This window comes from Hylobates moloch, unplaced genomic scaffold (genome assembly GCF_009828535.3).
Source record: "Hylobates moloch isolate HMO894 unplaced genomic scaffold, HMol_V3 SCAFFOLD_23, whole genome shotgun sequence".
NCBI classification, from domain to species: domain Eukaryota; kingdom Metazoa; phylum Chordata; class Mammalia; order Primates; family Hylobatidae; genus Hylobates; species Hylobates moloch.
Genome location: NW_026652298.1, coordinates 41,307,695 through 41,331,407, shown reverse-complemented (window position 1 = coordinate 41,331,407; position 23,713 = coordinate 41,307,695). Strand labels below are relative to the sequence as shown.

The window sequence follows — 23,713 nt, the reverse complement described above, 5'->3', positions numbered from 1 at the left end:
CATAGGCGTGTTTTAGAAGGGGTGCATTTATTAGACAAACGCTAGGAGACAGGCAGGCCTGGTGGGGACCTGGCTGGGGGATGACGCAGCCAGTGATGGCTGCTGCTTCGTACTTGGCGTGCCCTGGACCGCAGCCTCGTAACAGTAACTCCTGCTTTCCAGGGGCCCGGCACCCCCACCTGCCAGGGTCCACATGCAGGGTTGTGGCGGGACCACCCCCGCAGGTCCAGCTCTGTCTGCCACCTTTTGCACAGAGCTTCGAGGGAAGCCTCCAGAAGTCCGGGGTGAGAACCCGTCTTGCTCTGCCTCAGGCAACCCCGGGACAGGCCGAAGCCCCTCACACACTTGGGTGCCCGACCAGCAACAGCAAGGGCAGCACCTGTGGGCCTCGGCCCAGGGCCAACGGAACAGACTCTGGGACCTCAGGGAACCTTCTGTTGCCTGGGCCACCCCAGCCCACCTGGGCAGAGCCAGCGGGAACCCAGAGGCATCCAACTGGAGGTGACGAGGTGGCCACGGGTCCTGGCCAGTCCTAGTTCCTACTCGGGTCCCAGCACACCCTGCAGCTCACCCAGAATTTTGGGGGAAGCCCTGGGGTCTTGGGGCATGTGGTTCCGCTGTCACACATGGACACGGCCTCCTGGGAGTCCTGGTCCTGCAGCCCCTACCACCGGATGCCCAGGCCAGTGCTGGCCTTCTCCACGGCGTGGTACTGCGTATGCAGCAAGCGGCCCGCACACTCCGAGTCCGTGCCCTGCAGCCAGTGTGTGTACAGCTCCTGAACCCCAGGCGCGTCCTCGGGCACCTCAGCCCGGACCATGCCGTACAGTCTCTCCACGTGCTGGAGGAGCTCTCTGCTGGGCCTGTCTGGGGCCTGGAGCTGGCCCCCGCCGTTCAGGCAGCCTATGGGAGAGCAGACGGGACACGGGTCAGAACCTGCGCCCCAGCCAAGCCTCCTGACCACCCGGGAGCAGGGAGGTGGGCGGGCCCCCTCTGTGCCCCACTTCCTCCCACTCCCAGCCTGGTGGATGGTGGCCCACAGCTCTGCTCCCAGAACGGGCCCTCGTGTCCTGTCCCTCGCGGGAGCTACCTGAGGGACAGGCCATGACCTCCACGTAGTGGTAGGGGCAGCGCCCGCGCTTGAGCCTCTGCACCAGGTTCTGGATGTTGCGGAAGCCGTACACCATCGCGAAGTGCAGCAGCACTTGGCCCTCCTTCTCCAGTGTCACCTCCTGGAAGTCCTTGTTCCTGGGGGGGCACAGGTGGGGTTTGTCTACGTGGCACACCCACCAAGCTCCTGCCTGCCTGGAAGGGGAGGCCTGCTGGGCTTCAGGGGATGACCGCGCAGTTCCCAGGGTTCTCTCCCTCTCCTGGGCAGGGGGAAGGACAAAAACAGAGAGAGGGCGGAAAGCTCACTTCCACGAGTCCAGCAGGGGACCTCACCTCCAGCCTTGGGCTCCCTGCCTGTAAAACAGGCCTCCCTCCCCAGGGATGTCTGTGAGGCCCTGGCCCTCCCTCCTGCGATGTGCTCGCATGCCTGCGCCAGGCAACCACCACCCTTGCCCACGCTGGCCTCTCGGGCTCAGGGTCACCAACCCCCACGATGGGCCGACTGAGGCCTGGAGTGCTTAGGTGCCTTCACACCCTGGGCCCGCCAGGAGGGCCCTGTCTGGCCCCAGGGTTCCCTCCAAACCCTGCAGGACGCCCTCCACCCAGCCCACCTCTGTGGGAGGACTCCGGGGGGAGGCAGCAGCCCGCGGAAGGCTGGGGGCCGTGTGGCCGCTCCGCCCAGAAATCTGGCCCATCCCACTGACCTCAGGGGTTTGTAGGTAACCTCAGCCACATGGATTCCAAACAGCTCTCGGGCCGCGTGCCGGAACACGTGCTCCAGGTAGCCCCCCGAGCCCCCTCCCCGATGGCTGGTGGGCTCCTCTGCAGAGGCACCGCTGTACCTGGCAAGGAGGGAGGGGCCTCAGCACAGCTGGGTCTGCTGCCTGTCAACCTCCCGAGCAGGGCCTCTGTCCCTCACACATGAGCGTTTGCGTTTCCAAGTGGGAGACAAGTCACAGGCACAGAGGAACAGCTTTTTTTTTCTTTTTTGAGACGGAGTCTTGCTCTGTCGCCCAGGCTGGAGTGCAGTGGCGCAGTCTCGGCTCACTGCAAGCTCCGCCTCCTGGGTTCAGGCAATTCTCATGTCTCAACCTCCCAAGTAGCTGGGATTACAGGTGCCCACCACCATGCCTGGCTAAATGTTGTATTTTTAGTAGAGGTGAGGTTTCACCATGTTGGCCGGGCTGTTCTCAAACTCCTGACCTCAGGTGATCCGCCCACCTCGGCCTCCCAAAGTGCTGGGGTGACAGGTATGAGCTACTGCGCCTGCCTATTCAGCCACTTCTGTGGACGCCAAGATGGGCTGTGGGGAGGCAAGCCCAGAGCAGGGGGGTGCTATCCCCAGAGGCAGCGTTAGAAGCTAAAATAACAGTTCTTGGTGGCAGACATACGTACAGGCTGTCCAGAGGGGCTGGTTCCAGGTCGGGGAGGGAGACGCCCTCTTCCTCCAGCAACCTCAAAACTTCTCCTGCAAAGAAGCCACAGCGCAGACACTCTTTAGCTGAGATCCCAGCAACAAAGTCAGAGAACATCCACGCCACCTGCATCCCCAGCAGTCTGCACTTTGGCCCCAGAAGGCCCCAAATGTCCACCCTAGCCCGTGGTGGGGAGGCCAGGCCCGGCCACTCCTGAAGTCCCTCTGGAGGCTGCCTGGTCCCGCCCAGGGAGGTGTGCCGGCGGCCAGGCCACTTTGCTCACCCAGTGTCCATCTGTCCATCCTCTTAGGCAGTCTGCTTTTCTTTTTGAGACAGAGTCTCACTCTGCCGCCCAGGCTGGAGTGCAATGGTACACTCTCGGCTCACTACAACCTCTGTCCCCTGGGATCAAGTGATTCTCCTGCCTCAGCCTCCCGAGTAGCCGGGATTACAGGAGCACCACCACTACTCCCAGCGAATTTGCGTATTTTTAGTAGACATGGGGTTTCACCATCTCGGCCAGGCTGGTCTTGAACTCCTGACCTTGTGATCCGCCCGCCTCTGCCTCCTAAAGTGCTGGGATTACAGGCGTGAGCCACCGCGCCCGGCCGCAGTTTGCTTTTCTGCCTTACATTTGGGAGACTGTGGGGCTGCTCGACTCAGGAATGGGGTGACTCATGGGAGCTGAAGAGGCTGCACTCGAGAATCTCTGCATACCTCCAAAGACTCATTTCAGAACCAACAAGGAGGTATGACTGAGGGCCACCTGGCTGCAGGTCCCCAAGACAGGCCAGCTGCAAATGGGCCCACCTGGCTCCAAGAGGAGAGACGAAGGCACGCGCGCGCACGCGAGCCTCCAGACTCCAGCCAGGGTCCCTGCAGGCAGGATCCTGGGCAGTCGCCACCTGTGCCCGGGGCTCAGGAAGCAGATCAGGAGGCTCGAGGGCTCAGGGCCGCACGGCGTGACCGCACCTGTTGTGAGGACACAGTCCACATCCCGTGTCTGGTGCTCCTGGTTGAAAAAGTCAGGTCTGGAGGCTTCCAGCTTTTTGTCATAGCAGGGCATCACCGTGACGTGGTAGATCTTGTCAGGGGTCAAGCGCTACAAGGAGAAACAAACACTTGTCTCCCCAATCCCAGCAGTAAGGTGGCCGAGACGTGACCTGGAACTCAGCCATCCTGCAGCCAGGCCGGACCCCGAGGGACGGTGAGCCGCACTCCATTTTCCAGTAAGCCTCCTGCCAGCTCTGCAGATGTGTCCCTGGACAAGACGGGCCCTGGCTGTGACAGAAAATGACACTGACCCGTTCCCAGCGTGCCTGCGCTCCCTAACAGCCAAGTCCAACGGAGGAGAAGTGGCCTTCCCACGGCTCGGGCCCTCACTGCACACCAGCCAGGGAAAGGGATGTCACAGGGGAACCAACCAGCCCCAGCCCCGGGTGAAAATCCGCGTCTAGTCAGGCAGGAGGTGCTGCAGGGCACACCAGGGCTGCCCTCGCCCTCTCCCGCCCCCTGCTAGCTGAGTGTCGTCAGGCTTCAATCCCGCTGGGCCTCAGGTGGGGGTGGTGCTGGGCACCCTCGTGGACCTGGTGGCCGGCGGGGTGGGCTCCAGGCCCGGACTGCCCAGGGCCTCCTGCTCCCTCAGCCTCAGGCCTGGCTGCCTCTGGGTGAGCAGTGAGCACCTCTGGATCAGAACGAAGCCCTCTGCTGCCCAGCAGAAGACGAAGGGCCTGAACCAGGAGGGAGCCAGGGTGGAGGTGTGCTCGGGAAGGCTGCACACCATGGCGAGGACTCTGTTTCCTGCAGCCTCCTGGCAAGAGGCCAGCATAGTCACTTCTGGCCGCTCCCCAGCCTGAGCCTGGGGCTGGCCCAACGCCATTACCTGCTGCTGGGCGAAGAAGTCCTTGACCAGGGAGCCCATGACCTGCTGCGGGGACCGGGCGGTGCTGATGTGGGGGAGAATGAAGCTGCCGTGGGTCTTCTCGGCATAGCAGATCCAGCCTGAGGTGACAGGGGGCACACGGGGCTGGCGGGGGCGCACAGCGGCCCCCGCACCCACAGGCAGCAGCACGACATTCTGGGGGCGGGCCCGCTCATACAGGAGATCATAATGACATTAACAAGTGCTCATTCCTGTTCTCCCCACCACCACGTGGAGCTCAGCGTGCAGGTGACACTGCCTAGGGACCTGAGGTGACTGCGCGTGGCTCCCAAGGGAGGGCAGCCCCTTCTCCAGAAAAGGCCATGTGTGCCAACATTTCTAACCCGTCCTGCAAAACCAGCTTGCGTCTCCAGCCCCCATCCCCCCGCCTTGTCATCCGTGTCCATATCATGTCACGTTTTAACTTCAGTTGAACTTGACTCTCACACCACCCGCACCATGAGCGCACCTGGGCAGGCGGAGGCCAGCAGGGGCAGGGCCTGTCTGCAGTCGGCCTGGCGTCGGAATCGCTGCACAAACTCTCGCTGGCTCTCCAGGAGGCTGAAGTGCCTTGAGAAGGCGGTGTCGAAGACGAAGTGCACCCCTGGAAGGTGAAGGTGGGTGCCTGGTTAACCCCATGCGGGATGCCCACACGAGCACACGCCGGTGTGTGGACCACCGTGGTGCTGCCAGGGCACGTGTGTCGCACCTGCTTGCCAAAGCCCCAACCCCACCGTGGGGACCTCCTAAAGCCACGTTGCCTTGGCATCCCCTGTGAACGCAGGGCAGCCACTCAGCAGCTCAGTCCTCCACCCTCCCAGCTCCTGAGCGCGGCTGGTCTAGCGAATTGCCATGTGCGCTGCTCCCGGTGACCCTCCCTAGGGCACAGCTGGACGCGGCCTGCTGGACTGGCCCCTCGGACCCTGACCGTGCAGACCTGCCACAGTGGCCACCCCTCACACACAGCAGGACTCCTGGAACACGCCAGCCAGCTCCAAGCCCAGCCATTGCAACTGCTCAGTAAACCTGCCTGAGCACGCCCTGGACCCAGCAGAGGCACCAGCGTGTGGGTCCCTCTCTCTGCCTGGCTTGTCATCCCACCCTCGCGTAACCCGTGGTTGGAGGCCTGCCCTCGGACTCACTGTGCCCCCGTCGCCCGTGATCTGTAAGTAAAAGTCTTTGAACTTGCTTCCTATTCTGGGGGGACGAGATCCACACCTTCCACCTGCAGAACCACGGGCTGCCCCAGGCCGGGTTTTCCCTGGGACACCCGGTCAGGCTCCCAGTGCGAGAGCACTACTCAGGCACCAACCGGACGTGGGTCACACAGGAGCCATGGGGCGCCTGCCAGTGTCAACAGGTTTCCAGTGGGAGGGGCCCAGGACACAGCTGGATGACAGGCAGTCTGCCGGGTACAAGGCGCACAGCCCTGCCTCACTGGGAACGAAGGGACTGGACATGGCGGTTACCCGTGAAAGGCGCACAGTAACCATGAGGTCCAGCCCCTTCATTCCCAGTGAGACACCGGGCACTGCAGCCTAGTTAGCTGGGGCTCTCAAGACACCCAGATCCTCCCCAAGCCCAACTCCAGGCACATAAGCAAAATCAGCCGAAGCTGACCGTAGCTGAACCCGACAGAGCCTGGAGAGAGTGCCTTAATATTATCAGCTAAAAAGCACGAGGAGGTGGTCAGCCCCAGCTTAGAGAGAGTGCACAGTCAGAATGCAGACGTTTTCTGTGAGAAGGCGCTGCTCTCAAACGTCAAATCAAAACTTCAGGCTGAGGTCACAGAGGGAATAAAGTTTCTGTGGCGCTGAAGTTCAGGGCTGGGTGGCGTGTCAGTGACTCAGAGGCGCGAGGAGCCTGGGCTCACTCAGACGCCCCCTTGATTTGGAGCGGCAGTGTTACCCCAGGTTCAAAGCCTACCTATTTTTTTAAAGAATGAGGTTAATTTCCTGGCAGTGTCTGTAGGATTCAGCTGAAACCGTGCAGCCAGCGACGCTCTAGACTGTGGTGAGACCGAAACTACAACCAGCCTCTGCTGACTGGGTGCCGCCATCTGCAAAGCAAGGGGAAGGCGCTGCTGACTCTGCCGGCCTTATGCTGATTCCTGGTGGCCAGAGCTGCACGGTGAGACGCTGTCAGCTGTGGAGAGGGCATGCCGGCTCCATCAAGAGTCTTTTTTTTTTTTTTAACACAGAGTCTCACTCTGTTGCCCAGGCTGGAGGGCAGTGGCGCGATCAGAGCTCACTGCATGCAACCTCCGCCTCCTGGGTTCAGCCTCCTGGGTAGGTGGGATTACAGGCGTGAACCACCGTGCCTGGCCAAGGGTATCTTTTTTTTTTTTTTTTTTTTGATGGAGTCTCGCTCTATCACCAGGCTGGAGTGTAATGGCGCGATCTCGGCTCACTGCAACCTCTGTCTCCTGGGTTCAAGCGATTCTCCTGCCTCAGCCTCTTTAGTAGCTGGGATTACAGGCACGTGCCACCACACCTGGCTAATTCTTGTATTTTTAGTAGAGACGGGGTTTCACCATGTTGGCCACGGTGGTCTCGAACTCCTGACCTCAGGTGATCCACCCGGCTCAGCCTCCCAAAGTGCTGGGATGACAGGCGTGAGCCACCGCGCCCAGCAAGGGTGTCATTTTGATGTATATTTAGAACCTGAAGTTCGGGGCCTAACACGTTCACCACTGGAACCAACTGACAAGTAATCACCGAGATTCCAAGCCTCAAAAAGGCAGGCGCCACCCGCAGGCAGGACGGCGGCACCACACGAGCTGCCCTTGGCAAAATGCGCTGTCGGCTGCTGGGGTGGATTTCAGGTTAGAGCAGAGTCCCCAGGCTGCCCACCGCTTACCTTGTTAGCATCTAGAACCTTCTTCAGCTCCTCGTGGCTCTGCTGGGTGATAAGCACGGTCTCTGCGGAGGTGATGCAGCCGCTGCATGCCAGGCAGTCGTTTAGCGAGACCTTGGCCTTCTCCAGCCTCCGGGTCCCGCCATCCTACAAAGGAGAAGAACCCGGTGCACAGGGGCCCCCTCTGCACGAGGACATGGAGCCAGAGGATAGCGGAGGCCAGCTCATAACCGACAACCAACATGGCTGCTGGCTGGGCTTGTGTGCCCCTTAATTGGTAAAAATTAGATATGTATTACAAAAATGCACACACATGTTCTAGAGTTTCATAATGCCATCAAAGTCTACTTTTTGGTACAACTTGGTTAGTGCATCAGAATCACAGGAATAAGGCTTGCCACTGGTATCTCAGCAAAGCAGCAGCCACCCCACTCACTCATGGGGTCCTGGATGGGGTGCTGGCCCCGGTGCACACTCATGGGGCTGCGGGTCAGGAAAATGCCGAAGGTGGGCTCTGAAAGGAGGAGGCGGGAAAGCTGAGGACAAAGGAGGAAAGGACGAAGGGACAGAAAGAGGAGAGCAGAGGGAGGAAGCCTGGGAGCCTGGCCGCCGGTGGGCGGGGCAGAAACAATCGTCAGACTCGCCAAACAGATGCAGGAACAAGGTATTCCAGTTGGGGGCCTCCAGGACATCCCTTAGCAACTTTTCTTAGATGCAAAATGCACCCAGCTCGAGCTCCCCCAACTCCTCCTGCAGAGGCAAGAATGGTTTGAGCAGGGCCAGGGGTGCTGCAGTGGCCGGGAATGCAGCCAGAGGAGCAAGGCGACTGGGTGGGAACTGGGTAGGAACCCCTCGCAGCCCAGCTCTCTGCTAGGCCTGTCTGTCACGCGAAGTCACAATCTGAGCTCGCCTTGTATTCCTACGTTGGTTCTGCCTCAAGGCACAAAGCCTTTCCTGCCACAGGGTGCTGGGCAGAGGCTGACAACCTCCTCCAAACCAACTGCCACTGCGCCGACAGCCGCACCCACCAGCACCCCAGCACATTCCAGGGGTTCCCTTTGTTTGTGGGCCGGGCCCCCAGTGCTGGGCTGGAAATCGTCTCTTGGTGCAGCAGTTCATGAGATTAGGCAGATGTTTTTTAGAGTCCAAATGGCAGACAGGTGAATTTTAAGTTTCTTTTTTTTTTTTTTTCTTTTTTTTTTGAGATGGAGTCTCGCTCAGTCACCCAGGCTGGAGTGCAGTGGCGCGATCTCGGCTCACTGCAAACTCTGCCTTCCGGGCTCACGCCATTCTCCTGCCTTAGCCTCCCAGGTAGCTGGGACTACAGGTGCCCGCCACCACACCCGGCTAATTTTTTTTTTGTATTTTTAGTAGAGACGGGGTTTCACCATGTTAGCCAGGATGGTCTCGATCTCCTGACCTCATGATCCACCCGCCTCGGCCTCCCAAAGTGCTGGGATTACAGGCGTGAGCCACCGCGCCTGGCCCAGTTTCTTTATTTTTTTGAGATGGAGTCTCTGTCAGGCTGGAGTGCAGTGGAGCAATCTTGGTTCACTGCAGTCCCTATCTCCCAGGTTCAAGTGATTCTCCTGCCTCAGCCTCTTGAGTAGCTGGGATTACAGGCACGTGCCACAACGCCCGACTAATTTTTGTATTTTTAGTAGAGATGGGGTTTCGCCATGTTGGCCAGGCTGGTCTCGAACTCCTGACCTCAGGTGATCCGCCCCCCGCCCCCCCCACCACCCTACCCTGGCCTCCCACAGTGATGGGATTACAGGCGTGAGCCACCACGCCTGCCCTGAATTTTAACAGTTTCATCAGGATCTTATCACTTACAGAGGAAGTACTATTCTTTAAGAATGAGGGGTCTGGGCCGGGCCCGGTGGCTCATGCCTATAATCCCAGCACTTTGGGAGGCCGAGGCAGGTGGATCACGAGGTCAGGAGATCGAGACCATCCTGGCTAACACGGTGAAACCCCGTCTCTACCAAAAATACAAAAAACATTAGCTGGGCGTGGTGGCAGGCGCCTGTAGTCCCAGCTACTCGGGAGGCTGAGGCAGGAGAATGGCGTGAACACGGGAGGCGGAGCTTGCAGTGAGCCAAGATCGCGCCACTGCACTCCAGCCTGGGCCATAGGGTGAGACTCCATATCAAAAAAAAAAAAAAAAAAAAAGGAGGGGTCTGAATTAGAAAATCTTACATGGTTAGAACTAGGGGGAACAGGCAGACAGGATCAACCATCTCTGCAAAGAGCCCCTCTGCTGAGCAGATCAAGCTGTTTGGCCTGGGTGCTGCTCATTCACCTGCCCCAGGCACCCTGACCCCCAGCCTCCCAGATGGCAGGTGAATTCGACCAGTGGGAAAGGACTGGTGAGAGCTGGGGCATCCCAGGGTCACCGCTCCATGCCGGGAGGAAGCGGAGAAAAGTGTTTCGGATCAGCCGGGCAGGAGAGATGGTGGAGCAGCCTCCTGTGCCTTACTTGGTTAACTTGGAAATAGCTCCCGTCATCTTCAATGCGAATCTTGGCCACGCCACTTCCCGCCCTTTTTTCCACTTTGACAGGCTTGATGCACTCCTAGATCAGGAAGAGACCCCAAGTCAGGCCCTGTGAGTGGGCGGAGGTTCCCTGGGAGGCCAGGCCTCAAGGATGGCTGCCCAGCCACACGGCCTGAAGGCTCTGCCGGGAGCCATACACTCAGGGACTAAGGCTGGTCCCATCATCTTCTTCCTGCCCAATTGCTCTCTCCCAGGGCACGGGTTCCCAACATCCTGCGGCACTGAAGGTCCCGTGTGCACGAAGGCCAGTGCTAACGGCGCCTGCATACTACCCACCTGCGGAGACACCACCAACACTGACCTTCACCCTTCACGTGAACAGGGGGCGTGACCACCACAGAGACCAGAGTTACACTGCCCATCGAGAGGACGTGTGCTTGGATCTGTTTGGAGACCACCTCCTGCTCAGTGCCCGGGAAACAAGTGGATTTCTCTCCCTTCTTCTTGAGAACCCTGTCAACCCAGAAAGCCGCTTCCCAGCTCATTCCTGCCGGAAGCGCTCCCAGCAGCCCGCCTCTCGCCCTGCTCAGCTCTGGCCCCGCGGGGCTGTTGGACATGGACAGGCAGGCGCAGCCAAATAAGGGCGCCTGCAGCCTCCCGGATTCAAGGGTAGCTGTGCGGCCCACCAGGGCGACGTCAAGGACAGCTCTACTGAGGAGCCACTGCGGGGCGTCTAGCGGGCCGCCCCCATCGCCCTCAACTGAGGTGGGTTCCCCAATGCACCCGTTTATGCAGATGCAAAGGCTGTGGCTTGGGGGTCCTGAGGCCTGACAAGGCGTCCTGCGCAGGGGAGGAGGCCCCGGCCCGGGACCCGCCGCCCTGCAGCTGCGACCCAGGGGTCGGGTTAGGGTTAGGGATGGGTGGGAGCCGCCTCCGCTGCCTCCTCTGGGTTGGGCAGGCCAGCGCGAGCCCGCGACCACTGGACCCTCCCACACAGCACGCCCCAGACACCATGGGGCACAGGAGCGGGCTAGGGGGCGCCGCCCTCCCTGGCCTCAGTTTCCCTGTTGGTAAGAAGCGGGCCGCAGTGTCTGAGGCCCCGCGCCCGGGTCGATAGAGTCCCCGACGGCCCAGACCGGGCTCCCGGAATTCGGATCTCATTCCTCAGAGGAGGAAGTGGGGCGCAGAGCAATTTCCCTCCGCGCGAGAGGGCACCGAGCGCAGCCTCGCCCCCGCCCGCCCAGGCCGGCCCACCTGAGACGGCCCGATGAAGTCATCCAGGTCCGTCAGCTGCAGCGCCCCGCTGAAGGGCGACGCCATGACGGCCGCACTGCCGCCGCGCGCAGGTGTCGCTAAACGGCGCGAAACGAAGTCGCTGGTTCCGCCACGCTGCCGGAAAGCGCCCCCAGGGCGCATGCGCACCTCGCCCCGGGGCCGGCGCCCTCTGCTGACGAGTCCGGGCGCGGCGGCTCTCCGCCCACCTGGCGGGAACCGGGGACCTACCACCTCGTCCTCCTCCCGCGCGCCCCAGGCCTGGGGTTGGGGTGCAGGGGGCGCAGGGGTCGGTCGGGCCAGCGCCGCAGCTCCGGACCCGCAGTCTCTCCGCCTTCACAAGGAAGCGGAGGGGATCTGGCTCCGTCCATTTCGTCATCCGCTGCGTACCTGAGGACCAGGTGCTCCCGGATGCAACCCAAGAACCTGGAACGCGCCTGGCACACAGGAGGCTCTCAGCTTGTGTTGGGGAATTCAGGCAGGGAAGAAAGCAGGGATGGGCACGAGGCCTCCCCTTCCTGGGGAGCCGCTCCCAGGGCCTCCAGCCCCCTTTTCTGTTGTCTTGGAGACCAGTCTGGAAAAGGCCATGCCCCTGGGAGACCCTGAAACAGGACCCTGTGGGCCGACTCGCTTTTTGTTTTTTTCTTTTTTTGAGACAGAGTCTCGCTCTGTCGTCCAGGCTGGAGTGCAATGGCGCGATCTCGGCTCACTGCAAGCTCCACCTCCTGAGTTCAAGCGATTCTCCTGCCTCAGCCTCCCGAGTAGCTGAGACTACAGGCGCCCACCACGACGCCCAGCTAATTTTTTGTATTTTCAGTAGAGACGGGGTTTCACCATGTTGGCCAGGATGGTTTCGAACTCCTGACCTCGTGATCTGCCCGCCTCAGCCTCCCAAAGTGCTGGGATTACAGGCGTGAGCCACTGCGCCCGGCCCTGACTCACTTTTTTTTTTTCTTTTTTGAGACAGAGTCTCACTCTGTTGCCCAGGCTGGAGTGCAGTGGCGCGATCTCGGCTCACTGCAACCTCTGCCGCCTGGGTTCAAGCAATTCTCCTGCCTCAGCTTCCCGAGTAGCTGGTATTACAGGCACCTACCACTTCGTCCGGCTAATTTTTGTATTTTTAGTAGAGACGGGGTTTCACCGTGGTCTCGATCTCCTGACCTCGTGATCCGCCCGCCTCGGCCTCCCAAAGTGCTGGGATTACAAGCGTGAGCCACCGCGCCCGGCCTAATTTTTGTAGTTTTAAGTAGAGACTGGGTTTCACCATGTTGGCCAGGCTGGTCTTGAACTCCTTACCTAGTGATCCACCCACCTCAGCCTCCCAAAGCGCTGGGATTACAGGCGTGAGCCACCGCGCCTGGCCCCGGATCGCATCTTATGTCCAGTTACATGTCCAACGGCCACTTTTATGGGGACTTTTCAGGAAACTCCTGGATCGCGGCTGGCATCTTTCCTGCCCAAGCAGGCTCAGCCCGTGGAGATCTCACGGTGGCAACATCCTAGGCCCCAGCCTGTGCCGCACCCTCCCCGGGGCTCTAGGCCCTGATTCCGACCACATGTCCCCACCTGGATGCGGCCTGGGCACTCCCGCACCTGCCTGCACCTGTCTGTGGGGTTTGGGCCACCAGCCTGTGTGCCCTCCTCCATCACCTGCAGCTGCTCCTCCGCCAGACAGGACTTTCTTCTGCTGCTGCAGGGAGGAGCTTTCCCCAGCACCTGGGCCAGGTGAGCTTCCAGGTCCCAGCCATCCCGCCACCTGGCAATACCTGGCTGAGCTTGGAGATGAGGTGCCTGAAATGTGTTCTATTAAAAATAGAACAGGGGCCCGGGTGCGGTGGCTTACCAGCGCTTTGGGAGGCCCAGGTGGGTGGATCACCTGAGGTCAGGAGTTTGAGACCAGCCCAGCCAACATGGTGAAACCCCATCTCTACTAGAAATACAAAAATTAGGCTGGGTGCAGTGGCTCACGCCTGTAATCCCTGCACATTGGGAGGCTGAGGCGGGTGGATCATTTGAGGTCAGGAGTTCAAGACCACCCTGGCCAACATGGTGAAACCCCATCTCTACTAAAAATACAAAAATTAGCACAGCATGGTGGTGTGCGCCCGGAATCCCAGCTACTAAGGAGGGTGAGGCAGGAGAATCGCTTGAGCCTGGGAGGTGGAGGTTGCAGTGAGCTGAGATCGCACCATTGCACTCTAGCCTGAGCAGCAGAGTTAAGACACTGTCTCAAACAAACAAACAAAAAAAAATTAGCCAGGTGTGGTGGCATGCGCCTGTAGTCCTAGCTACTCGGGAGTTTGAGACAGGAGAATCGCTTGAACCCAGGAGGCAGAGGTTGCAGTGAGCTGAGATCGCACCATTGTACTCCAGCCTAGGCAACCGAGCGAGACTCCATCTAAAAGAAGAAAGAAAAAAAAATACGAAGCCAGGTGCGATGGCTCACGCCTGTAATCCCAGCACTTGGGGAGGCCGAGGCCAGCAGATCACGAGGTCAGGAGATCGAGACCATCCTGGCTAACACTGTGAAACCCCCTCTCTACTAAAAATACAAAAAAAAAAAAAAAATTATCCGGGCATAGTGGCGGGCACCTGTAGTCCCAGCTACTCAGGAGGCTGAGACAGGAGAATGGCGTGAACCTGGAAGGCAGAGCTTGCAGTGAGCCGAGACCTCACCACTGCACTCCAGCCTGGGCAACGGGGTGAGACTCCGCCTCAAAAAAAAAAAAAAAAGAAAAAAAATACAAAAGAAACGTAGTGCCACTGAAATGCGGTGGAGTGGGTTTACAGAAAATGTGAGAGTGAGGAGGGCTGTTGAGATTAGGGGAAGGGTCTTTAGGTGAGCTTCCTCTTGCTGCTCTGGGTGGAGCTGGGGTGGGGTTCTTCATTAACTCACACACATTTCCCTGGAGCCCCTGGGCTCTAGTGCCAACCTCGTGCCTCTGGGGTCTCTGCTCTCTATTTTGCAAACCGTTTCATCATCGTCATTAGCGAGTATTTACCATGCACTTCCCATGTGCTAGTCCCTGAGCCAGGGCCTGGGAACCCAGGGAGGGCACGGGAGGACACGAGGGCCGGCTGCGGACATAGGGCGAGGCCGGCCGGACCCCACGTTGCTGTGATGCTGTGACTGTGTGTGGGCACCCTCTTTCCCTGGGCTGGAAGGGATGCCTGGTGGAGGCATCTGCTCTGGGGGCACCCACAGGACCCCCCTTTGCCTACAGCCGCCCCTGGTGGTTGGGTGGGAGGTTGCATGCTAGCATCGTCTTGCTGGTCCGGGGTCATGATACTGGCAGAGCCACCTGGTCCCCTCTCCTGGGTTGGTGTCAGAGCTTCACCCTCGGAAGGGGATCATCCTGTGCCTGTCTCCCGAGGTTCCCGTAACAAATGACAACACACCGGGGCGAAAGCAACAGAGATGCTTCCCCTACTAGCTGTGGAGGCCACACATCTGGGGTCACAGTGTCATTCACCATGCTCCCTCTGGAGGCTGCAGGGAGGACCCTTTCTGCTTTCTCCAGCTTCCTGGGGCTCCAGGTGTCCTAGGTCTGTGGCTGCGTCGCTCCAGCATATTTTTTTTCTTGATACAGCGTCTGGCTCTCTTCCCAGGCTGGAGTGCGGTGGCGTGATCACAGCTCACTGTAGCCTCCACCTCCCAGGTTCAAGGGATCCTCCGGCCTCAGCCTCCCAAGTACCTGGGACTACAGGTGTGTGCCACCACGCCTGGCTATTTTTACTGTTATTATTATTATTATTATTTTGAGATGGAGTCTCACTCTGTTGCCCAGGCTGGAGTGCAGTGGCACCATCTCAGCTCACTGCAAGCCCCACCTCCTGGGTTCACACCATTCTCCTCCCTCAGCTTCCCGAGTAGCTGGGACTACAGGCACCCGCCACCATACGTGGCTAATTTTTTTGTATTTTTAGTAGAGACGGGGTTTCACCATGTGTTAGCCAAGATGGTCTCGATCTCCTGACCTCGTGATCTGCCAGCCTCGGCCTCCCAAAGTGCTGGGATTATAGGCATGAGTATTATTATTATTTTTTAAGACAGAGTCTCACTCTGTCACCCAGGCTGGAGTGCAGTGGCACAATCTTGGCTCACTGCAACCTCTGCCTCCCGGGTTCAAGCAATTGCCTCAGTCTCCCGAGTAGCTGGGATTACAGGCGCCCGCCACCACGCCCGACTAATTTTTTATTTTCAGTAGAAACGGAGTTTCACAGTGTTCGCCAGGATGGTCTTGATCTCCTGACCTCATGATCCACCCGCCTCAGCCTTCCAAAGTGCTGGGATTACAGGCATGAGCCACCGCACCCGGCCTTTATTATTATTATTTTTTGAGACAGAGTTTCGCTCTTGTTGCCCAGACTGGAGTGCAGTGGCAGGATCTTGGCTCACTGCAGCCTCTGCCTGCCGGGTTCAAGCGATTCTCCTGCCTCAGCCTCCTGAGCAGCTGGTACTACAGGAGTCCGTCACCAGGCCTAGCGAATTTTTATATTTTTATTAAAGACGGGGCCGGGCGCAGTGGCTCACGCCTGTAATCCCAGCACTTTGGGAGGCCGAGGCGGGCGGATCACGAGGTCAGGAGATTGAGACCATCCTGGCTAACACGGTGAAACCCCGTCTCTACTAAAAACACAAAAAATTAGCCGGGCGTGGTGGCGGGCGCCTGTAGTCCCAGCTACTCGGGAGGCTGGGGCAGGAGAATGGTGTGAACCTGGGAGGCGGAGCTTGCAGTGAGCCGAGACTGCGCCACTGCACTGCAGCCTGGGCAACAGAGCGAGACTCCGTCTCAAAAAAAAAAAAAGACAGGGTTTCACCATGTTGGCCAGGCTGGTCTCGAACTGGGTTCAAGTGATCCTTCCACCTCGGCCCCCCAATGCTGGGATTACAGCGTGAGCCACTGGGCCTGGCCTGGATGGATCTTTTGGGAGGCTGCCCTTCAGCCACCGCAGCCCTCATTTCAGGTTCTTGTGGGACCCTCAGGGGTTGAGGGACAAAGAGATGCTTTCCACCTGCTAACCGGGTATGTGGCTCAGGGAGGCTGTGTGGGGGCTGGGCTGGCCTGCGAGGGGCGGGCGGGGTGGAGGTGGGGCCTGTGAGTCCGGTGGACGGGATGCAGCCCAGGTTGGCTGAGGGCCGGCAGGTGGTGCTGCAGAGCCCACGTGGGCCAGCAGGTGCCACAACCCCGTACAAGGGAAATAAACCCACCTCAGGTCAGGAGTTCCTGGGGAGGAGAGCTGAGTTTTCCAAAATTGACTAATTTTTCCTGAACGTCTGATTTCAAAACATTTACTGAACTCTCCTGTGTTCCATCGAGGCCTCTGCTTCCAGGAACTGGGAAAGGAGAGGTGGGTTCACTGCGGGTCTGTCTGGGCTGCGGGAGAAGAGGTGGGTTCACTGCGGGTCTGTCTGGCTGGGCTGCACGAGGGGAGAGGCGGGTTCACTGCGGGTCTATCTGGCCGGGCGGCAGGAGGAGAGGTGGGTTCACTGCGGGTCTGTCTGGCCGGGCGGCAGGATGTGCACTCAGGCTCAGCCCATGTGGTGTCCAAGGCCCGATGGACACACCATGCCAGTTGCTTCCATCACACACAGGGCTAGGGAGCAGCAAATGGGGCCCACGGTGGTTCTGCCCCACCCCACCCCGCAGGGCCACCCTCCGAGAGCAGTGCTGTTCTTGGTTCTCGCCATAGAACCCCGTTTTAGGTTTAGGGGTCCGGGAGCTGCCTGCTGGGTGGGGGTGATGTGGTTTGGCTCTATGCCCTCACACAAATCTCATCTCGAACTGTAATCCCCGTGTCCAGGGAGGGAGGTGATTGGATCATGGAGAAGGATTTCCACATGCTGTTCTTGTGGTGGTGAGTTCTCACGGGGGCTGATGGTGTATAAGTGGCAGCCCCCCCTCCACCCTCTCGCCTCCTCCCACGTGAGACGTGCCTGCGTCCTTCGCCTTCCGCCATGATCGTAAGTTTCCTGAGGCCTCCCCAGCCCTGTGGAACTGGGAGTTAATTAAACCTCTTTTTTTTTTTTTTTTTTTTGTGACGGAGTCTCGCTCTGTTGCCCAGGCTGGAGTGCAGTGGCTTAATCTCGGCTCACTGCAAGCTCCGCCGCCCGGGTTCACGCCATTCTCCTGCCTCAGCCTCTCCGAGTAGCTGGGACTACAGGCGCCCGCCACCACGCCCAGCTAATTTTTTTGTATTTTTAGTAGAGACGGGGTTTCACCGTGGTCTCGATCTCCTGACCTCGTGATCCGCCCGCCTCGGCCTCCCAAAGTGCTGGGATTACAAGCGTGAGCCACGGCGCCCGGCCAGGCAGTGTCTTTATAGCAGTGTGGGGATGGACTCATATAAGTGGGGAAGGTGAATCCTCCAACTCCCCCACCTGTGTGGCCACCGACGTGCAGGACACCAGGACGAGTTTCCCAGAGAGGCAGGGCCAGGCAACAGGGTGCAGGGTAGGCCAGTGTGGCCTTGGGGAGGCCTGGTACCCAACAGGAATGTGGAGATGAAGCCCGAGGGGGCGGCTCACACCGGTAATGGCAACACTTCGGGAGGCTAAGGTGGGAGGATCGCTTGAGCCCAGGAGTTTGAGAGCAGCCTGGGCAACATTGAGACCTCGTTCCTACAAAATAATGAGTCGCTGCGGTGGTGCATGCCTGTGGTCCCCACTCCTCCGGAGGCTGAGGTAGGAGAATTGCCTGGACCCGGGAGGTCAAGGCGTAGTGAGCCGTTACTGTACCACTGCACCCCAGCCTGGGCAACAGAGCAAGACCCCATCTGAAATAACAGTAAAAAAAAAAGTATGGAGATGCTGGCTCCTGTGGGAAGCTGGGTGGACATGGGGGGGCACACCCTCCAGTCTGCAGAAACTTCCCACCGCTCTGGGGCTGACGTGCTCGAGGGCTCCCGAGGCCCTGCCTCCTGGGTGGCAGAGGGAACGTGGGAAAGGCTGCCGGGCCCTGGGCTCCCCGGTGGGTGGCCCCGTGCAGCCTGTTATTCATAACACTTGGAGAGAAGGTGCCTTTTTGTCGGAAAGTGTGGAGTGACCCAGACTGCCTCCCCGCGTGTGGCCCATGCCCCACCCCACACGCACCGCCGCCCTCTGTCAAGCAGAACTCCGGCTCTCCGTTGGCCGAGCAGACGTTTTATTTGTGGAAGGGAATTGCTGTCAGGATGGGCGTGGGGTCATTAGCGGCATAATCAACACACATGTCCTCCCTGGGGGCAGCCACGTCTTGTCAACAGGTGGAGGCCCTGACATGCTGCAATTAGCTGCTAATGAGGAGGCCTGTGTGACCCACGCCTCCCGCCACAGGTGCACAGTGAGTTGTGGAAACGCTGACAATTTAAAATAGTCGAACAGGGCCGGGCGCGGTGTCTCACGCCTGTAATCCCAGCACTTTGGGAAGCCAAGGCGGGAGGATCACCTGAGGTCAAGTGGCAACATGGCCAAACCCTGTCTTGACTAAAATACAAAAAAAATCAGCCGGGCGTGATGGTGCATGCCTGTAGTCCCAGCTACTCGGGAGGCTGAGGCAGGAGAATCGCTTGAACCCGGGAGGCGGAGCTTGCAGTGAGCCGAGATTAAGCCACTGCATTCCAGCCTGGGCAACACAGCGGGACTCCATCTCAAAACATAAAAATAAAGTACTGGAAAAAAACTATAGGAAAAAGAAAAGAAAAAAGCAAAAAAGAAAATTTGACTTATGAAAAGGCGTATTGGCCGGGTACGGTGGCTCACGCCTGTAATCCCAACCCTTTCACAGGCCCAGGCGGGCGGATCTCTTGAGCCCAGGAGTTTCAGAGCAGCCTGGGCAACATGGTGAGATTCCATCTCTATTTAAAAAAATGCATGTTACAGGAATTCTAGGAATGGACTGTAAGAGCTGGCCAGCTTTCACAGTCTTCAGCTTTATTTTGAAATCTTGCATTGAGATGAATAACAGCTTTTTTTTCTTTTAGGACATAGCTACCCCCAGAGAATATGTTCACATTCATTTTCCATGTGGCACCGCTTCGGCTGAATTTTTTTTTTTTTTCTTGAGACAGAGTCTTGCTCTGTCGCCCAGACTAGAGTGCAGTGGTGTGATCTCAGCTCACTGCAACCTCTGCTTCCTGGGTTGAAGCAATTCTCCTGCCTCAGCCTCCCGAGTAGCTGGGATTACAGGCATGTGCCACCACGCCCAGCTAATTTTTGTATTTTTAATAGAGACAGGGTTTCACTATGTTGGCCCAGATGGTCTCGATCTTCTGTCCTCGTGATCCACCTGCCTCGGCCTCCCAAAGTGCTGGGATTACAGGCGTGAGCCACTGCACTGCCATTGTTGAAACTTTTCTTTTTTTTTTCTTTTGAGACAGAGTTTTGCTCTTGTTGCCCAGGGTGGAGTGCAGTGGCAGGATCTTTGCTCACTGCAACCTCCGCCTCCCGGGTTCAAGTGATTCTCCTGCCTCAGCCTCCCGAGTAGCTTGGATTACAGGCACCTGCCACCATGCCTGGCTAATTTTTGTATTTTTAGTAGAGATAGGCTTTCGCCATGATGGACAGGCTGGTCTGTAATTCCTGACCTCGTGATCCGCTCGCCTTGGCCTCCCAAAGTGCTGGGATCACAGGCGTGAGCCAGCGCACCCAGCCGTTGTTGAAATATTTCTATGATTCAGTACACACCGATGTGAGCATTCCCTATTAAGTTTCCCATCTTTTTTTTTTCCTTTCTTTTCGAGACAGGGTCTTGCTCTGTCACCGAGGCTGGAGTGCAGTGGTACAATCTCAGCTCACTGCAGCCTTGACCTCCTGGGCTCAAGCGACCTCCCACCTCACCTCTCAGGGACCAGCCAGGGTTGGGGACAGGTCAGTACCACAGCCCACCAGGAGATCCACCCGGCTCCCCCCCTGACCCTGGGATGGGCAGTGGGGGACTGACCTCCTCAGAACCCTGGCTGTGCTGGCCCCCATGAACGAAATCCAGGTACCACCGTTGGGTGCACTGGAGACCTGGCCGCCTGCTGAGCACCGGGCACCTTCCCTCTCCTTGTCTGGGTGGGTCAGGGGCACGTCTGGCACGCTGAGGGGTCACCTTGACACTGGGCCTCTGCACACTGCGGTGTCCTCGGGGAAGTGCAGGCAGGACCATTCCCTGGAGGAGAAGGTGGGTCTTGGGGAGGCAGAGCTGGAGAGAATCAGGTCTCTGCCCAAGCCAAGGGCCCACATGCTGACTGTTGCCAGAAAAGGATCCGATCCAGACTCCAAGAGAGGCTTCCTTGGATTTTGTGCAGGAGGGAATTCAAGGTGAGCCACAGAGCACAGTGAGAGACAAGTTTATTTTTAATTTTATTTATTTATTTTTATTTTTGATTTGGGGTCTTGCTCTGTCGCCCAGGCTGGAGTGCAGTGGTGCAGTCTCGGCTCACTGCAACTTCCGCCTCTCGGGTTCAAGCGATTCTCCTGCCTCAGCCTCCCCAGTAGCTGGGACTACAGGCGTGCACCACCACGCCTGGCTAATTTTTGCATTTTTGGTAGAGACGGGGTTTCACCATCTTGGCCAGGCTGGCTCGAACTTGTGACCTCATGATCCACCCTCCTGGGCCTCACAAAGTGCTGGGTTTACAGGCATGAGCCACCATGCCCTGCGAGACAAGTTTTTATTTATTTATTTATTTATTTATTTTATTAGAAATGACTCTGTGCTGGGCGTGGTGGCAGGCGCCTGTAATCCCAGCTACTTGGGAGGTTGACCAGGAGAATCGTGGGAACCTGGGAGGTGGAGGTTGCCGTGAGTGGAGATTGTGCCATTGCACCCCAGCCTGGGCGACTAGAGTGAAACTCCGTCTCAAAAAAACAAAAAAAGAGGCCGGGTGCAGTGGCTCACACCTGTAATCCCAGCACTTTGGGAGGCCAAGGCGGGCGGATCACGAGGTCAGGAGATCGAGACCATCCTGGCTAACACAGTGAAACCCCGTCTCTACTAAAAATGTAAAAAATTAGCTGGGTGTGGTGGTGGTGGTGGGGGCCTGTGGTCCCACCTACGCGAGAGGCTGAGGCAGGAGCATGGCATGAATCCGGGAGGCAGAGCTTGTAGTGAGCCAAGATCGCACAGCTGCATTCCAGCCTGAGCGACAGAGCGAGACTCCATCTCAAAAAAAAAAAAAAAAAAAAAAAACCCAAAAAAAACCAAAGGAATGATTCTGTTACAGAGCGGACGTGCTCAGAGAGCAGGAAGAACTCGCTGTCCTTTGTTAGTGTCTTGGCTTATAAGAAACTACAAGGAATCTCTGCACGTAGACCTGAATGTGCAGATGTGCTCACCGAAGGTCGGGCTGCTGGTGCTCCCCGTGACCACTCACCTTCAGCCTCAGCCTGCTCACTGGCGCTCTCAGTGAAGTGGGCTGCACTCTCCTGAGGTCTGGACATTCTCAGGCCTGCTGGGAAATGTCCTGTATGGCCATAACTGTTTTGCAATTTTGCAACTATTTGCATGACTATTTTGCAGTCACAGTTGGTGGTCAGCTTGGGACATAGCTGTTTTCGGCCCCTAAGCATGAACCTTATACTTGCCTTGTGAGTGCCAAACTAGGCACTATGAGATGGAGTCACTCTGGTTGTGTTTTATGAGGCTGGAGGCCTGGAAAAGGCAGAGCTTCCTCCATCATAACCATCCTGGTGCCCCTGTCTGCGCCCGGTTGTGTGCCAGCATCACAGCCCCTGGACCAAGTACTGCTCCGTGCACTGACGTCCGTTTTGCAGAACTGGAATCTCAGCTTCCGGAACTGCCCACTCCACCATCAGCCGAGCTGGGACCACCCCGGAGTGCCTGGCCCCTGAGCTGTGCCCCTGCTCCTGTGCTGAAGACCTGGTTCCCATGAGGGACCTGGCCCCTCATTTGAACTCTCGGCACCTCAGTTCTCTCCTCTGTAAAAAAGGGGTAGAAGGCCACCTTCCACGGCCCTGACTGCACAGGACATCCTGCTCTGGCCTGGGGGGTGGAGGAAACAGTGGCCGAGCGACAGGCACTGACCTCCCAGAGTCGGGAAGACTGGGCCAACCAGGGAAGGCTTCCTGGAAGAGATGACCGGGGCGGAGACCCAGTGATGCGTCTGCTTCAGGCCAGGGGCTCGGTCCTCTTTTCTGTTTTGACCTCATGGGGGCATGGAATTTAGAGCGATCGGAGCAGAAGCCAGCCTCTGAGCTCAGAGCATGGCTACTGCTCTCTGCGAATGGGTCCTGCTGAGGGATTCTCTGTGGATTATCGGATTAACGTTCAATGTGCCCACACCAGAGGCTGAGCTGGCAAAGCCAGACGTCTCTATTTACTCAACTTCTTAAACGCGACGGCCGGTACCCTGATGATTTGGCCATGTGAAAACCAAAGAGAAAAGGTGGTATATATATTTTTTAATATGCAGAACAAACAACACCAAAGTTATTTTATTCATTCAAAGTGTGAAAAGGCCAACAATAGCCTGGGGTGGGTGGGGGTGAGGGCGCCCTGGCAGCCACCATCCCTGGCGTCCCTGGCACGGAGCGGCGCCCCTGGCACGGAGCAGCGTCCCTGGCATGGAGCAGCGTGGAGCGGGGCGGGTGTATGGAGGGGTGAGGTGAGCACGGAAGTGAGGCGCCTGTGAGTGCAGCCGAACGAGGTGCAGAGGAGACCAGAAGGAAAGCCACCCACGGGCTGCGAGATGGCGCAGGGGCGGTGGAAACCAGGGCAGCCTCTTCTCTCCAGGCCTGTGGGTTTCAGCGTCCCTCTCACCGCAGCCCTTCCTTCTGCTCACGCAAAGCTCCTTGTTCTAATTTGAATTTCAATGGACGTACAGAGGTCAAACCTCAAACCCCTCCTGGTGAACCAGCCACCCAGTCGCTCCCCTGAGCTGCTGGCTTCTCCCTCGGCCCCCGCTTTTCTCCTTCTCCCTCGGCCCCCGCTTTTCTCCTGCGCTGGCTGTTTCTCTGGTTTTGGACGTCCCTGCTACTCGCTGTGCCATGGACTCTTTCAGGTGCTGGGAAATGTCTTCTGTGTCTTTGTTTGACATCTGCCTCTCAGCTGCCAGTTTGTTCATTCAGTAGAAATCCCCTTCTTTCGGATGAAGGCAGATCTACCAACGCTTTGCAGCGTAGTTTCGTCCCAGGGCCTCACGGATCTTGCTCCTTCCCCTTTTTTGGTTTCCTCCCCATCTCCACCTTTTTTTTTTTTTTCACGATGGAATCTCCCTCTGTCACCCAGGCTGGACTGAAGTGGCATGATCTCGGCTCACTGCAACCTCCGCCTCCTGGGTTCAAGCGGTTTCCGGCTAATTTTTGTATTCTTGGTAGAGATAGGGTTTCGCCATGTTGGCCAGGCTGGTCTCAAACTCCTGACCTCAAGTGATCCACCTGACTCGGCCTTCCAGAGTGCTGGGATTACAGGCCTGAGCCACTGCGCCCAGCTTTCATCGCTTTTAAGTGCATAATTCAGTGGCTTTATGTACATTCAGAATGCTGCATAACCATCACCGCTACCCATTTCTAGAAATTTCTCACCTCACACAGACACTGTCCCCATTAAACAATAATCCTCCACTACCCTGGCTCCTGGTCGCTGCTGTTTTCCTTCCCGTCTGTGGCTTCACCTGTTCTGAATGTTTCAAATAAACAGGATCATACATTTGC

General features: G+C 58.1%; 1 protein-coding gene and 1 long non-coding RNA gene across 5 annotated transcripts; one reads left to right on the top strand and one right to left on the bottom strand.

Moving 5' to 3' along the window:
- Positions 1-7: 7 nt before the first annotated feature.
- Positions 8-11,173, bottom strand: CIAO3 (cytosolic iron-sulfur assembly component 3). 2 transcript variants are annotated; one of them, XM_032145517.2, is made up of 11 exons: positions 11,056-11,173; positions 9,785-9,880; positions 7,306-7,449; positions 6,373-6,505; positions 4,916-5,050; positions 4,408-4,526; positions 3,498-3,627; positions 2,506-2,578; positions 1,815-1,952; positions 1,091-1,248; positions 8-903 (listed from the first exon to the last, which is right to left on the bottom strand). In XM_032145517.2, exons 1-11 carry the CDS (start codon positions 11,119-11,121, stop codon positions 665-667), a joined length of 1,431 nt encoding a protein of 476 aa, XP_032001408.1. In that variant the 5' UTR covers positions 11,122-11,173; the 3' UTR covers positions 8-664. The 2 variants fall into 2 exon arrangements, with proteins under 2 accessions (XP_032001408.1, XP_058289876.1); XM_058433893.1 differs by lacking the exons at positions 9,785-9,880; positions 11,056-11,173 and adding an exon at positions 7,739-8,536.
- LOC131382348 (uncharacterized) lies at positions 5,365-23,713 on the top strand. 3 transcript variants are annotated; one of them, XR_009211759.1, is made up of 4 exons: positions 5,365-5,611; positions 10,056-10,566; positions 19,799-20,359; positions 21,265-23,713. It is a non-coding gene; the product is annotated as an uncharacterized LOC131382348 (long non-coding RNA). The 3 variants fall into 3 exon arrangements; XR_009211760.1 differs by lacking the exon at positions 5,365-5,611 and having other exon boundaries at positions 9,889-10,566; positions 19,799-19,921; positions 20,297-20,359; XR_009211758.1 differs by lacking the exon at positions 5,365-5,611 and having other exon boundaries at positions 9,889-10,566.